Below are 16,787 nucleotides of genomic sequence, written 5' to 3'. Positions count from 1 at the left end.
AATTTTCCGGTTGATTTCTTCGTGGTAGATATAGACAACAATGAGAACCGGTCTTCTACTACTTTACTTCTTGGGAGGCCATTTATGAAAACCGCAAAGACGAAGATTGATGTTGATAAGGGTAAACTCACTATGGAATTCGACAAGGAAATAATACACTTTAACATATTTGAAGCCATGCGCTACCCAAGTGATGTGCATTCCGTTTACTCCATTGATGTGGTTAGTTCATTAGCGCAACAAATGGTGGAATTGAGTCAAGAGGACGAACTTGATGTGGTGTTGCAAAAGAGCATTAAATTGGACGTCCACGTCTTGTCTAATTTGGATGTTGAAATCTCTAAGGAATTGGTGGAGATGTGTGGCGCCTTGGAGACATTACAAGGAGCTAAAATGAGTAATGTTTCATATATCTCTTTACCCATGAATGATGAAATACTTGTACCATCTATTGTGAAGGCGCCTAAACTAGAGTTGAAGCCACTTCCGGACCATTTGAAATATGCGTTCTTGGGAGATGGAGATGAGCTTCCGGTGATTACTGCAAAGAACCTCACACAGGTACAAGAAGACCGTTTGCTTAGAGTCTTGAAAGAGCATAAAACGGCTATTGGGTGGACAATTGCGGACATCAAAGGTATTAGTCCCCCCATGTGCATGCATAGGATTCGAATGGAAGGGAACGTGAAGCCGGTACGTGATGCTCAACGTAGGATTAATCCTCCCATGACGGAGTTTGTGAAGAAAGAGATACTCAAATTGCTAAGTGTGGGGGTAATCTACCCAATTTCCGATAGCAAGTGGGTTAGTCCGGTACAAGTGGTACCAAAGAAGTCCGAGAGTTCAAACCGGTTGGAGAGTGTGCATTGACTATAGAAAGCTTAATTCCGCAACCCGAAAGGATCAATTTCCTTTACCTTTCATTGATCAAATGTTGGAGCGGTTAGCGGGGCATTCTCATTATTGTTTCTTGGATGGTTATTCGGGATACAACCAAATTGTTATTGCACCGGAGGACCAAGAGAAGACCACTTTCACTTGTCCGTTTGGAACGTTTGCATATAGACGGATGTCGTTTGGTCTTTGCAATGTACCAGCTACTTTCCAAAGATGCATGGTAAGTATATTCTCGGATTATGTGGAGCGCATCATTGAGGTATTTATGGACGATTTTAGTGTTTATGGCAATTCTTTTGATAGTTGTTTAGAAAACCTTGAACTAGTTCTTAAACGATGCATAGACACAAAACTTGTCCTTAATTGGGAAAAATGTCACTTTATGGTAAATCACGGCATAGTACTTGGTCACATTGTGTCCTCTCGAGGGCTCGAAGTGGACAAGTCAAAGATGGATTTAATAAGAAACTTACAATATCCCACTTCGATGAGGGAGATCCGTTCATTTCTTGGCCATGAAGGTTTCTATAGGCGATTTATCAAGGATTTCTCCAAAATCTCCATGCCGATGTGCAAGTTATTACAAAAGGAGGTACCTTTTGAATTCAACAAGGAATGCAAGGATGCCTTTGACAAATTGAAGGCAATGTTGACAAGTGCACCAATTATAACATCACCGGATTGGAATCTTCCATTTGAATTAATGTGTGATGCTAGTGATTATGCGGTTGGAGCCGTTTTGGGTCAAAGAGTGGACAAGTTGTCCCATGTTATCTATTATGTATCTAGGACCCTTAATGATGCACAAATCAACTATTCTACCATGGAGTTATTGTCTATAGTTTTTGCATTGGAAAAATTTCGATCATACTTGGTGGGCACAAAGGTCATTGTGTATTCCGATCATGCCGCACTAAAACACTTAATAAAGAAGAAAGAAGCTAAGCCCAGACTAATCCGGTGGATAGTATTGCTACAAGAGTTCGACATGGAAATTCGAGACAAGAGAGGTGTGGAGAATACCGTTGCGGATTATCTTAGTAGACTTGTTATGTCTCAAGAAGAACTTCCATTACAAGACCGCTTTCCGGACGAACAACTTTTCTCCTTGGAAGAAACAACACCTTGGTATGTAGATATAGTGAATTACTTGGTGACAAGAAAGGTACCTAGTACAATGTCCAACTTCCAAAAGATGAAACTTAAGAAGATAGCCAAGCAATATGTGTAGGATGAACCATACTTATGGAAATATTGCGTTGATCAAATAATACGAAGATGTGTACCTAACTCCGAATTTGAATCTATTCTCTCTTTTTGTCAAACTCTTGCTTGTGGTGGCCATTTTGGTGCTAAACGTACCACTCTCAAAGTTCTCGAGAGTGGATTTTATTTGCCCAACTTGTTTGAAGATTCATATGCTTTTTGTAAATTGTGTAATAGATGTCAACGAACGGGCAATCTAGGTGCTCGAAATCAAATGCCACTCACACCAATTCTCGTCGTTGAGATTTTTGATATGTGGGGTATTGATTTTATGGGCCCTTTTGTCAATTCGAATGGAAACTTTTATATACTTCTTGTCGTAGATTATGTTTCGAAATGGGTGGAAGCTAGAGCCACCAAAACTAATGATTCTCAAGTTGTTTTTGATTTTGTAAGAGAAAACATATTCACTAGGCATGGTACACCAAGAGTGGTGATAAGCGATGGAGGCTCACATTTCAAGAAGTCTTTCCACGCTCTCCTTAAGAAGTACAACATAACACACAAGATTGGTACGCCTTACCATCCACAAACTAGTGGACAAGCGTAAATTTCAAACTGTGAGATCAAGTCCATTCTTGAGAAAACGGTGAATACAACAAGGAAAGATTGGAGCTTTAAGCTCAATGATGCACTTTGGGCGTATAGAACGGCGTACAAGACACCGATTAGTATGTCACCATATCGGTTGGTTTATGGCAAATCTTGTCATCTCCCGGTTGAACTTGAACATAAGGCTTACTGGGCGATAAAGAAATGCAACATGGAATATGATGAAGCGGGGAAGCAAAGAAAGTTGCAATTAAATGAGCTAGAGGAGATACATAATGATGCTTACGAGAGTGCCCGTATTTACAAGGAAAAGACCAAGCTTTTTCATGACAAAATGATTTTTCGGAAAAGTTTTGTTGTGGGGAAAAAAGTTCTTTTATTTAATACTCGTTTACGTTTATTTCCGGGTAAGCTTAAGTCCCGTTGGGTGGGACCATTTATTGTTACTAATGCTTATGATCACAGTGCAGTTGAAATTGTTAGCGACAAAACAGGAAAACCTTTCAAAGTCAACGGCCATAGGTTGAAGCCATATTATGAAAACTTTCCAACGGAGCATGTGGACGTGATTGGACTTCGAGATGTGCTCCCTATGGAGGAGTAATGTGAAGCAAGAGCTAAGTCGGGCCGTCGACTTTAAAACAAGCAATTGCATAAAACCTCCAACTTGTAGAGATTTTAGAGTCACTAGCATACTTCTAGGTATGTTTACATAGAGAATTCTGACCAACATAACTGAACTTGGAAGTGTTAGGGAACTACATTCGGATTTCTTACTTATTAGAGTGTTAAATAATGGATTTAATCATACCGGTGATGCAAATGAGGAGCAGGGAGAAATGCATTATTAGAGTCGTTGATCAATCATTAGTGGAGACTACCCGTTTATATCATGTGAGACACCGACCAAATATTCTTTGTAGCTGACTAAAGATCTTTCTTTTGAGTGTGTGTCACCGTACGTTAATTCCGGGTAGAATGGTGAGCTACCCAACCTCCCACCAATAGAAGCACTACTCTTTGATCTCTTGAGTGCTAATTTTGTCAATCATGAGGGTGACATCTATATATGAAAGCCTCCTTCTTGTAGTTCGATTTGCAGTTAGCACCATTCTCTCGACAACAACGGGTCCATAGAAACATCATCATCAACAAGGAGCGACATCAAAATATACAAGGAAAGTTGAGAACATTCAAGGTTTACAAGCAACATAACAAGAAAAAGAGAAAATTTCATATTCAAATAAAGCAACATACAATGAGCATAATTATATATCCAAGTATGAAGACTTATTTACAAGAGGAAAGAAAAGAAAAAGGTGGGAATTATTGAAGTTTATGATTTCGAGGCGATACAAGTTGTGAAGAATCAAGCGGTAAAGTAATTTTCCCACGGCCACGGTTTATTTTATTTTCACTTTATTTTGTATTTTATTTCTCTTATCATCAAAAAAAAATTGATGACAAGAGAAATTTTTGGTTCTTATTTATTTAATAAGCCGTGGGGAAGGAAAATCTATAAAGAAGTTTCAAGCGACAAGGATTTTAAGGTAAAGAGTTACAAATTGTCAAGGATCTATGAAGTTCGAGAGTTTGTCATAGTTGAAGCCGAAGACGAAGACCAAGAAGATGAAGAGGAGGAGCGGAAGACGTTTCTATTGGATGCTATGAGAGTGGTGTTATCATCATTGCAATCGGATGTGAAGGTGAGTAAGCAATCTCATCCTCGATAATAGTGGTTGATTTCCTTTCATAGAGATCGTCAGAAAAATGGTTTTTCAATATGTTAAAAGATGTGGGTTTTTAAAATATTTCGGAAGTTGTCCTTCCCACCATTCAACGTGTTGCAGAGATTCTCTCTTCATTCCTACATGCACACATGTGAGAACCATAAAAGTACGTCTTTTGAGTGCAATTTCATAAAACCCTTTTTGGTGAGGCAGAAGTCGAGGCAAAATGCTTATTGATCGCTCTCAAACACGCATTCTCTCATTATGGTGTGGTTATTTCTCACTCAACATTTAAGAATGAGAATATGTTCTTTAGTATATCTAACTTCTTATTACTAGCATGCAAAAACTCTATGTTCTCATAGCTCTTTGGATGCTTGAGACGCTGGAATGCTTTGAAGTTTTAAATTTTAGTTTGATTTGCTCGAGGACTAGCAAAGTCTAAGTGTGGGGGAATTAGATAGGTGTAGAATACACCCTATTTATTATCTATTGTTTATGCTTTCTTCGTTATTTTTCTTGTGAATTATGTATTTTACGCGTGTTTTTGAGTTATTAGGTACTCTAGAGTCGCATGGAGGAAAAGTAGAAGAAATCACCCAATTTGAGCAAGAAGGGTGCAATCGTCATTTTAGAGGGAACACTATATGGAGCCCAGTCGAGGTTAAGGGGAAACTTCATTTGGAGGAGTACTAAACACATGATAGCTGAGGTTAAGTGGGTTGCCATACGGGTGGACCTTATCTAAACAGGTGGGTTGTCTGAATCCATCACCCAAATGATAACTAACCCTAAACGTCGTCTCTTCCCAAATCATTAGCATCTGAATTTAAGAAAAAGAGAGAGGAGAAAACGGCAGCTCATATGCTGATCCGATTCGAGAGGAAAGTGTAAGAACGAAGAAGATGGTGCTGGTAATGGAGAAATTAGATCGAGAAGGAACTGAGGCTGCTGTAAATCCGAGAAGGGGATCTGAGATTGATGTGGAGAGATGAAATTGAGAGTTGCAGTGAATGAATGGAGTTAGGGTTTGATTCTTCTGGTAAATCAGATGAATAAATTGACAAGGTTTCTGAAGACAGAGATGATGAAATCGATAGACAGGAAATTGGGGGTTTGCTTCTGAATCTAAGATAGAGATGAAGGGTTTGTTGTTGATCAATTGAACAGAGAAAAAGAGATTGAGATTGGGTTTGCACTGAAATTGAAGATGGTCTGAGATGGGTTCGATCTGTGAATACGAGAGCTGCTATTGAATTGAAGATGGGTAAACTCATTTCGAGTTTGTATTGATTGAAGAGAAAGATTAATAGCAGAGATGGTGATGACGCTGCTGAGTTCAGAGATGAATGCTGGGAAGGAATGAGATTGTGTGTGCTGCTATGAGGTTTAAGATGCAGTTCCTGTTGGTGTTATTGCAGCTTGATTACAAGATTGAACTAAAGAAAGAAATGGTTCCAGTTTATAATAGCAGGAACTAAACAAGAAAGAAGATCAGATGGAGTTTGAGTTTGTAATGAAGAATTGAGCTGTTACAATGGTGGAGTTTATGCTGCAAGAGCAGGCGATTGGGAGATGAAAATGATATTGCATCTGAGAGTTACAGGGAATGATGGAACGGTTTGTGAACTGCTAAACTAGATGTATGATAGGATTTCTTAACAGGTGAAGAAAGAAAGGCCTGAACTTGGCCTGAGAAAGTCCTGTAAATAGACAGAACTCGGCCAAGTTCCGATTCAGGCGAGTCAACTCGGGTGATCCAGGTGAGTCGACAAGATAACGGCGCCGTCAGTCGGACTGTTAAAGACGACAGTGACCCAGAAAGACTGTTAGTTTGACTCAGGCTGCCGTCGACAGATTTGAGGTGACCGACGGTGACTTTTCCGGCCGAATTCCATTGATCCCGAGAAATTTTCAGGCTACCAAAAATACAGAAATTTGTGAAGAATTCTCTAGACTCATCTAGACTCATGGGTTTGAGGAATTGGACTTGAATTTGGAAAGTGAAGATGGAAGATTTTGAGAAAGACAAGAACTTGGAAATAAGACTTATAAAGGGAAAGGGATTCTATTCGTAAGAGGATTGTAACGAAATTGAAGCCTATAAATAGAGAAGTTCTCTACTTTTCTCTAGCTGACTTAGTCAATCTGACGAGTTGAGTTAACCTGTTAACATGTCTTAAATCAGTTGGACTTAGTGGACCTTAACTGAGTTATCTTCTTTGACCGAGTTGACCATTTGACCAGGACATTGACCTTTGACTGGACGTTGACTGTTAGTCGACCCTTTGACTGTTATTGACTGTTAGTTGACTCAGATAGACTGGTCCTTGTGTTAATGGGTCGGGTTTAGTGGACTTGGGCTTAGGATTAATTTATCATACTTTGATGATTTGGACCTCTTATGGTCCGAATTAACCTTTGGTTCCTTCTACAAAGTTGTAGATATTCGTAACATATCTAATGGACTATAGAAGCATTAGATAGAATTGGATGATTCTTGTGTGAGTCATTTTGGCTAGATTCTTAGAGTTCTTGTGTGATTAACAGTTAGTTATTAACAATGATTGATTCAAAGGATGAACCAGTAGATCGTGGATCTCGAGGTAGGCATGGCTTGTCATCAAAAGAGGCGGGAATACTTTTAACGCTTTTGTGACCATTGATGTTTTCTTTTACAAAAGTTTATGTTTAACAAACTCCTGCATCGTTTGGTTGTGCTTTCCATGCTTTGTTTGATTTAAATTCCGATGGTTATGTTGGTTCTTTTAATTTTTCAGATTGTTTGTATTACTTTCCGGAAGTTCTGTTATTTCTTTTAATCTTTACATTGCTTGGAAAGGATCTTTAATGCTTTGTTCGTCTTTATGAATTAATATGGGAAATAAGAATTTCCTTATGTGGTATATAGGATACGCTCCTTCATTTATACTTTCATGCACATTTGGCTGTGTAATTGTCACCCATAATATCTAGGTGTGTAATTGCCACCAATATTACGAGTGTGTACATTCACCCACAGACTATCTAGGTCTGTAATTTTCACCAGTATTACGGTGTGTAAATGTCACCACAGAAATAATGGTTGGTGTCTAATTGTCACCAATCCGGTGTGTAAATGTCACCACAGAAATAAAGAAGGAGTTAGTTCCATATACACATATTGTTTAACTCAGTGAGTTGGTTGTCTTTTAATGTTTGGGAAAACATGTATTGTTTTCCAAATCATGTCGATGATTACTTAAAAGCTAGATGTTATTTCCATTGGGCACCCCTTTTAGGGATGATGTGCTCACACATTCCCACTTTCAGTTTCAGAGACAGATCAAGATGTGCACGTGGCGAAGAAAGCTTCGAGGAGTTAGTTACGTTAGTTAGCTTCCGCTGTATTTATTTTGTATTTATATTCTACTTGTAAATCAACACACTATTGAATATGTATCACTTGAGAGGAGTTCTTATATTTAATTTAGAGCGGGTTTAGATTTGGGTTAATCTTTGTTTTAGAACTTCTGAATTATTTCTTAAATAGATGATTTAAATCCTTTGTGCCTCATTTTATAGTTAATCTTTTGGATTAGTCAGTTGCTAGCTTTGGGGGCGCTACAGACTTGGTATCAGAGCTCACTATTAGATCTTATATGGGTGATAATAGGATTAGCCATTGCCGGTTAGTAAACGAGATTAGTTTAGAACTGGGTTGGATTTATGAGAATCTTAATCACTGAAAACAATCAATAACTAAAAGATTTATGTATTGATCTGATTGATATGCATAACACGTTGATTGCTTGCTTCTTGTTTTGTGTGTATATTAATGAAGTAAAAATTGTAGGTTGAAACCAATTAAGTTATAATTAGAAATTTTGACAGAGGATTAAAAATTAATTAGTCTCAATTATTTAACACTTAAATAATCTAGCACTGGAGAATAGTGAGGTTTGAAATTCTGGTGTGTTTGTGTTGTCTTTGTTCGTAGGAAATCATCGTCGGGTCTTGCTAACCTGGACAGGCCAACTACAAGCTACGATTACCATTCATATTAGGAATACTTGCTTCTATTAGTAAACTGATAGATCCCAAAAATTTCATTTAGAAACTAATAGAGTACATTTTCCCGTAATTAGAACCATTAATCTATTAAATTAGAAATGAATTTAAATTGTAAGAGTAGTTAAGATATATATATATATATATACAACAAGATTTTTCGAGTACTCAATAAAAAACACTTGAAAGTAGTTAAGATAATAGTTCGACCAATAATGTTAATAATAACAAATGATAATAAGATCACTAATAATCATAACAAATGTAATACAACACTTATCAAATAGTATTGTATTGATCTTTATCTAATTAAAAATCTTATTAGTAAATATATGACGATAAAAATAATAATTAGGGTCAAGTAGCTACGCAACATTATTAGTAATTATCCACAATCAGTTTTTGTAAATAAAATAAAATTGGAAATACATTCTTTTGCATTTAAATCAAATAGATAATATAAGAATTTCTAGATTAGACCTAAGAATGTGCAGACACATTGCATATAATAAAAAGACTAAATCTCTTAGTAATCTTATACCCAAATTACTTTTAGTTCAATAACTGATTTAGTAAATTATTAGAAATTAAAGAATAATAGTATTTGAATGCTTAGTACAAAAATGGACTTGAAAGAAAATAAAATTCGTATAATAATATCCTACTTTACATTATTAGACTAATCTAAAGACTATCAGGATACACTAAAATTTTATGCAGACTCAAATTGAAATAATATTAAGTTACCAACGCTAATATTTAATCATTAGTACAAAACAAAGGATAAGTTTGCCTTTGTTAGTGGTGGTCAGGATTTGTCCAGACAAAAATAAATCAACGGTTGTGGTTCCTCAGACCACCCCTTACATCTTGCACGCGTGGCGTTCATTACAATGTCAACTTAATTCGGATATGCACCCAAACGCACATCCCATGGTTCTTTCTCTCTCACCACGTCGTTCTCTCCCACTGGCTCAGATCTAGAAACATTTCGCCGCTGTGGAGAAAATGTTCGTTTAGGTTTCTGATTTTTCATTGGGAATGTTTTCCCTGATTAGGTCAAAATCGTTTGGCCATGGGACACGCAGGTTTCATTGTTAGCCTTTCATTGGGGATGTTTTCCCTGATTTTGGTGGTTGATTTCTTACTAGGGAAGATGAATAAGTGCTCCCTGATTTTGATAATTACAACAATCACAGGTATGATTCTATTAGTCCATGAAGATCATTGTGGTTGTTTTCCCTGATTTTCGTGTTTGATTTCTTACCAGGGAAGATGAATAAGTGGTCCCTGATTTTGATGTTTACAACAATCACAGGTATGAAGAGATCAATTTCGTTCGTTATTTGTATTGATTATTATTTTTACTTGCTTCTCTGATTCCCTAAAGATTATAGTTTTAATTCTGTGTGAATTTTTTTTTTATGTTCCGATTCCGTTTTAAAATTGGGTATTGGTTTTTGACCTAATTGTTGGGTGCCATGCCCATTTATACCTGATTTGTTAGCTCGCACATCATTATTTCATCATTGGACGTTTCAGGTTATTTATGTTTAATTGCCTCTTCAAATCTGTGGTTACAAGCCTCTTAATTTTAGCCAGAGTAATTGCTCGGTACCTTTGGCCTTCCATCTTCCTTTGTGTGTGTGTGTGTGTGTTTTTTTTCTTTCATTGCCCATTCATGTTTTGGCAGGCGTTTCATTTTCTGCCCATTAATTGTCCTGGCATTGAAATAATGAAAATTTGTGGCCTATATAAGCCACCAGATTTTCAGAGGCAAAGCACGCTCAATCACCACATTTTCCCTCTTTTGAAATTCTCTGTTGCAGCGATTCCATGTGTGTAAATTTTGGAGGACCATTTTCAATATGAGTTCTTTTTTTCGCCTGTTGTTTTACTTAGTTGCTAACCTTATTTGCGGCTTTTGAAAATCATGTAGGTTTACGTAATGGCTACCACAGTGCTTCCCACCGCTGCCTCTGACGTTCAGACTCCGGGAATCCTAACACTGAAAGACTTTCGGGAAAAAAATGGAATCGTACCATGGATGGCCCGAGTTCGCATTGTCGGATGTGGCATGAATCAGACTTCATGAAAACCAATGATGTACCAGCCTTGATTTGCTCCTGCTGGATGACACCGTAAGTAGCAAACTGAATATGATTTGCTCCTGCTGTTGTGCTCATTTTCTTAGATATGAGCACTACATAGTATATTATAACATGAACAACACTACATAGTATATTCTGCCATAGGGAAATTGGTTAACAGTAAAACTGAGTCCTGCAATGTAAATTTTTTGGTACCCAGAAATGCTTTCAATTATGCTTTGGTATACGATTGGTTTACAATGTGTAGATTAGATAGGATTGTAGTCATCTGCCGGGGGTTAGTGAGCTTTCAATTACCATGTGTATATTACACAGGATTGTAGGCATCTGCAGACTCAACAATCGGTTCCTTTTATATTTTTTGCAGGGATTTTAATAACTACTAATAATATTATTGTCGTATCGTATCTCAGGGTGACCTGCTGCACGCAATTGTTCAGAAGAAATTCATCTGGAAATTTGAACCCCTGGTAGAAGAGGGTATGCTGTTGTGTCTTAACAATTTGACATTTGCCCCAGAAAAAAAAATGCCCCGCCCCGCCCAGAATGACTACCACGCCTACTTTAACTGGAATACTGATATTACACCACTTGAAGCCTCCAGTGCGTCGATTCCTCGAGACAAGTTCAATTTCACTGAACTTGAGACCTTGCAGCTGCTAACACCAACACCAACACTTACCTTACTGGTGACTTCAGTGAATATTACATCTGTTGAATCTCAAACCGTGCTTAAATCACCTAATATTTCCCTATTGTTGTTTGCAGATGTTGTCGGTGTGCTGACCAGCCACACAAACTTGCAGCAGTTTAAGCGAAATTCTGGCAATGCAAGTTTCATGCGTGAGCTAACACTGGAAAACTTAAGGTAGGTTCGAGCAAAATTCAGTTAACACCGTGAATTTAATTTAGTCTTTGTTGGTTACGCCTGTCTCACAAAGTTACATTTTTTACCTGAAAACAGTGGTATGAAGATTAAGGTCACACTATGGGGTGATTCCACTTCTGAGCTTACCAGGAACCTTGAAGCGCATGAACTTAATCCGTGGCCTGTTGTAGCTGTTGTTGCTGGTGTCTATGTCAAGCAATATCTTGGTACACAAATCTTGCAGATTAATTTTTATGTTAGCTTTATGTGATTATGGACTAGCTATTATTTTGTCGCCATTACTCTCCCTTTATAGGTTTCTGATGTATTCTTGCTGCTGCAAATTCAAATGCCAAGTTTATCTAACTAGACATACTACAAAGTAGGTGCAATATTAGTTTCGTCCAAAGCTTTATGTTGCATATTTTTTTAATAAATGTCTCTATATTGGTCTCTTCATCATTTTTCCAAATCACTATGTGTGTGTACATATGTTGTTCAGATATGTAAATTCAGAATATCGATTTACTGATGCACGTTCTATATTGGTACACAACAAATTAGAGAAAGACCAAGCTCCCCCACTCCCACAAACAATGAACAACTTACAAAGTAAGCCCCAAACAAACTAGATAAACAGACCTACGAAAAACCACTCAAGCCACAGACAAGTCCCCAACAGAAAAAAAATAAAACAAGATCCCTAGGGAGGTTCAAAGAAAATGTTCTCCCAATTAACAACAACATCTTGAGGATGAATGCTTTCGAAACCAGATTTCGAAGAAGCCCAATAGAAAGTTTGAATTTTGATATCAGAAATAAGAGAAGACCAGTGCCGAGCTTTGCCGTTAAACGTCCTATTATTCCTTTCGAGCTAAATATTCCATATTATGCTAGTAGGCAGCCTCTTCCATATCTCCTTACCAAGAACCGATAAACCACTAGAATTCCAACTAGAAATGATACCCGAGACTGAAGAAGGAGCGTCATCTAGTTTTCTTGCGCAATTCCTGAAATAGTACCAAATGCTGATAGCAAATTCACAGTGGATAAACAGATGCTCAGGATAAGTTCCGCAGAAGATGCACCGATTAGCAATAGGCGAGCCATTAGTGGAGATAATGGTGGAGCCCCTTTTTTGTAAGTTCACTAGAGTAGGCAGTCTATCTGGGACTGCCAAAGGAAGAAGGCGTGTTTTAATGGTCAATTTATTGACCAGATCTTTTTTCTTGGAAAGGACTCACTAACCGCCGCCAAACCAACCTCCTTAGCATATGCTGACTGAACTGAGTGAGTAGACTCCATTCTTATTACCTACCCAAATCATTTCATCATCCTCATCTGGAGATACCTGAATAGTGTCCAGTAGCGGCAAAATCGTTAGCAGCTGCTGAATTTCACAATCATATAATCTCCTTCGACTATTCAGGCCAAGATTCCAATTAGTACTTGCTTCATCAGAACTCAAAGCATCCATAATGGAGACATGCTTAGTAGTCGAAATGTTATACAACGTCGGACATAAAGAAGCCAAAATCCCTTCACTGCACCATTTATCCTCCCAAAGCCTAACAGTGTCTCCTCTACCAATCTTAAATTGGATAGAGCCAAAGAAGGTGTCACCAACTGAATTGATATGCCTCCAAATGCTCACCCCATATGGATCCTTGCAATCCTTAGTTCTCCAAACAGTGCGATTATCCCCATATTTCTCTCTAGCGATTTTGGCCCAAAGAGCATTCTTCTCTTTACCCAATCGCCACCACCATTTCATAAGCAAAGCCTTATTAAACGGTTTTAATCTTCTAATGCCTAACCCACCCATGGAGATAGGTTTAGAAATAGATTTATAGCCCACCCAGTGATGTTTTTTCCTCCCAGAAACATCGTCCCAAAGAAAGTTACGAATAGTTTTCTCAATTTCCTTAATAACACTTTGAGGAGCAAGAAATAATGAGAATTGATATACTGGTAAACTAAGAAGAACACTTTTGATTAGAGTAAGTTTACCTCCCTTAGAAAAGGGACCACATTTCCAAGTCGGAAGTCTTGCTTTGCAGGCTTCAATAACCTTATCCCATATGCCCCTGCCCCTAGACTTAGCCCCTAGGGGAAGACCTAAATAAGAGGAAGGAAACGAAACACTCGTACATCCCATGATATCAGTTAGCTCCTCCATATTGGGAACCTCTCCCACTGGAAAGATATTAGTCTTCGCGAAGTTCGTGCGAAGACCCGTAGCCCATTTCGTATGTCAATAACAAATATTTAAGATATCTAATTTGGGTTATATCTGCATCTAAGAACACCAAAGTGTCATCTGCAAATTGCAAATGACTAACTTTGATGCCATTAGAAGTAACTTGAAACCCCCCCAACCAACCTTTCAAGTAGCCTTCTCAAACATAAATGAAAGAATTTCGGAAACCAATAAAAAGAGGAAAGGCGAGAGGGGATCTCCCTGCCGAATCCCCTTCTCTCTAACAAACTTACCACAAACTGTGCCATTGAAAAGAATCGAGAAGGGGACTCTACTCACACAACCTTGAATCCAAGTTCTCCATAAGCTCCCAAACCCCATAGAAATAAGCACCTCGTCGATACAGCTCCACCTGACATTGTCGAAGGCCTTCTCTAAATCGATCTTGCAGATAACTCCAGGGTTCATAGATTTCAATCTAGAATCAAGACACTCATTGGCCACCAAAATACTATCCAAAATTTGCTTTCCTTTTACAAATGCAGTCTGATTTGGAGAAGTTAACTTAGGAAGGAGAGGCTTTAGTCTTTCAACCAAGACTTTAGATATAGCTTTATAGATGCAGCCAGTAAGACTGATAGGGCGCACGTCCTTTACCTCCTCCACAATCTCCTTTTTTGGAATGAGAGAAATAAATGTCGCTTTGAGCCTCCAGTCCAGAAATTCATTTCTTTCAAAATGTTTAACCACCCTCATGACATCTAGATTCATAAAATCCCAACATTTGATCAAGACGGAAATTTGAAGACCATCAGGACCAGGGGCTTTATCCTGGCCCAACAACTTTAAAGCAGACAACACTTCCTCTTCCATAATAGGTCTTTCAATATTAGAAGCTTCCTCGGGAGAAATTTTCCTTAACGACATATTAGACACTCCAAAACCCAGATGAGAGTCCACTTTAAATCTGGCCTCAAAGTGCTCGACAATCTCATTCTTAATGAGTTGTTTATCTTCCACCATCACCCCATTAATTCTTAAAGAAGAAACTGAATTCCTTCGCCTTCTGTTCTTAATAATTCTATGAAAATAATGGGTATTCCTCACCCTTAATTTGCCAATTGACCCTAGCCTTATGTCTGTAATGCAATTCCTGCATATCTGCCTACTTCTCAAAGTCTAACTTCAAATGATTGAGCTTAGCCACTTGAAAATTAGCTAACTGGCCATCCTCCGCCAAATGATCCAAATACTTGATAGCCAAAAGATTATTCTCACATTTCCTGTCAATTTCACCAAAAATTTCTTTATTCCAAACTCTCAGCATAGATTTTAAAGTTTGAAGTTTTTTAGCAAAAACGAAACCGGGAGTTCCATTAAACGAGAACGAGAGCCACCACTTCTTCATAAGATCTAAGAAGTCCTTTTCAAACCACCACATTGCTTCAAATCTCCATGGAGGGGGACCCCAGTCCACAGTGTCACAAGAGAGCTTAATAGGCTTGTGGTAAGAGAACGGAGGAGCTAAAGCGGTAACGACAACATTTTTAAAGTGATCCTCCCAAGAGCCGGACATAATGAAAAGATCAATCTTAATTTGATTAGCATTACCACTCTTCCAAGTATATTTAGCTCCATTAATAGGAATATCAATGAGGTCCTCATCATTGACGAAATCCCTGAAGTCCTGCATCCCCCTAGTGATGCTATTACAATTTTGTCTTTCCGACATGAGCCTCACTTCATTGAAATCCCCTCCAATACACCAAGGAAGATTCCAGATAAGCCTCATCAGTTGAAGTTCTTGCCACAAGTTTCTTCTTTCGACAGTGTCACACGGACCATAGACAACAGAGAAAAGCCAGTGGAAGCTATCACATACAGTCATAAAATGCAAATTTATCGAGTATACCCCAATAATTTCAGATTGAATGGCAATAGTATTAGGATTCCATATACATATAATGCCCCCAGATCTGCCGATAGAGTCTAGAGCTCTCCAATCACAGACCCTAGGACCCCAAATTTGTTTAACAATAAAGTCAGAACAAGAAGGAAGAATAGATTCTTGAAAAACCACTAGGTCAGGCTTGTTCAAGGCAATCCACTTCTTAACTCTACCCCTCCTACGAGTCGAACGAAGACTACTAACATTCCAAGAAATCAAATTTAACATTAAAACAAAATAATTGGCCCTCAGCGAAATAACAACCAAATTAAACAATTGGTTGATTCCCCTCCACAACCTCCCTGTACTCGTGGTTAAAAGCACTTGGGTTGGTAACAGCAGATTGCATCAAAACCCTAATGAGGTCATTCTCTACTTCTGGTAAATCCATCGACATTGTCGAACCAATTTCACGAATCATTAAAAAAGCAGGGTTGAACCTAGATTTTAGAATTTCGATAGCAACAACTTCTTTATCCTTATCATGAAGAGCTTCAACGAAGAATTGCTTAGAAGGGGTTGGCATTAAGTTAGGATTAGTACCTGAATGGTATGCACTCGAAGGCTCTGGCATCAAAGTACTTGTATCACCCCCATTTGACTTTCCTTTTGATTTAAATCAAATTCAGGACCCTCTAATTGAACCTCCCCATCCTCTAATTCCTTGTCTGAATTCCAATTTTCCGTTTCAGCCACAAAAGAGTCGAAAGAACCATTTACTTGCTCCGATTCCATCTCAGAAGAAGACCCACAAGGCTCCAAAATTTTTCCAAAGTAGCCATTGGATTGTTGTAGCCTTTTATTCATCAGACTCTCAACTCTCTCGCCAATCCCATTTTCTATATTCACCACACAATTATAATTATCAAACGTATCTGGAATAATTTCAGCTGCCGGATCGATATTATCGGTGGCAAACTTAGAACATATCCCTCCTTGGTTCAAGATATGTGCTGAATCTTCCGAGAGCGAAGGAGTACTAGAATGATATAAAGATTTATGACCATTAGTACCCTTCAACTTATCAAGAAATCCCTCAAGGAAGGTACCGACTTGCTTATGCTTAACCCAGTTTTCATCTGTATGAACAGATGTAGGGCTAGTGGGCACATGGGCTTCAAACACCACATCCGAAGTAACCGTTTGAACCTTATGGGTCCCTTTG

General features: G+C 38.2%; 1 protein-coding gene and 1 long non-coding RNA gene across 3 annotated transcripts; one reads left to right on the top strand and one right to left on the bottom strand.

Moving 5' to 3' along the window:
* The first annotated feature begins 9,424 nt into the window (after positions 1 to 9,424).
* On the top strand, positions 9,425 to 11,933 carry LOC113317613. 2 transcript variants are annotated; one of them, XR_003343772.1, is made up of 6 exons: positions 9,425 to 9,694; positions 9,766 to 9,813; positions 10,435 to 10,636; positions 11,020 to 11,086; positions 11,375 to 11,474; positions 11,571 to 11,933. It is a non-coding gene; the product is annotated as an uncharacterized LOC113317613 (long non-coding RNA). The 2 variants fall into 2 exon arrangements; XR_003343771.1 differs by having other exon boundaries at positions 11,020 to 11,295.
* A 2,906-nt stretch (positions 11,934 to 14,839) lies between these two features.
* Positions 14,840 to 15,850, bottom strand: LOC113316085. The gene has a single exon (XM_026564316.1). It carries the CDS (start codon positions 15,848 to 15,850, stop codon positions 14,840 to 14,842), a length of 1,011 nt encoding a protein of 336 aa, XP_026420101.1.
* Between the last annotated feature and the right edge of the window lie 937 nt (positions 15,851 to 16,787).

The sequence above is a fragment of the Papaver somniferum genome, chromosome 10 (assembly GCF_003573695.1).
Source record: "Papaver somniferum cultivar HN1 chromosome 10, ASM357369v1, whole genome shotgun sequence".
NCBI classification, from domain to species: domain Eukaryota; kingdom Viridiplantae; phylum Streptophyta; class Magnoliopsida; order Ranunculales; family Papaveraceae; genus Papaver; species Papaver somniferum.
Note: the sequence above shows the minus strand (reverse complement) of the source record. Positions and strands in the feature narration are given on the sequence as shown.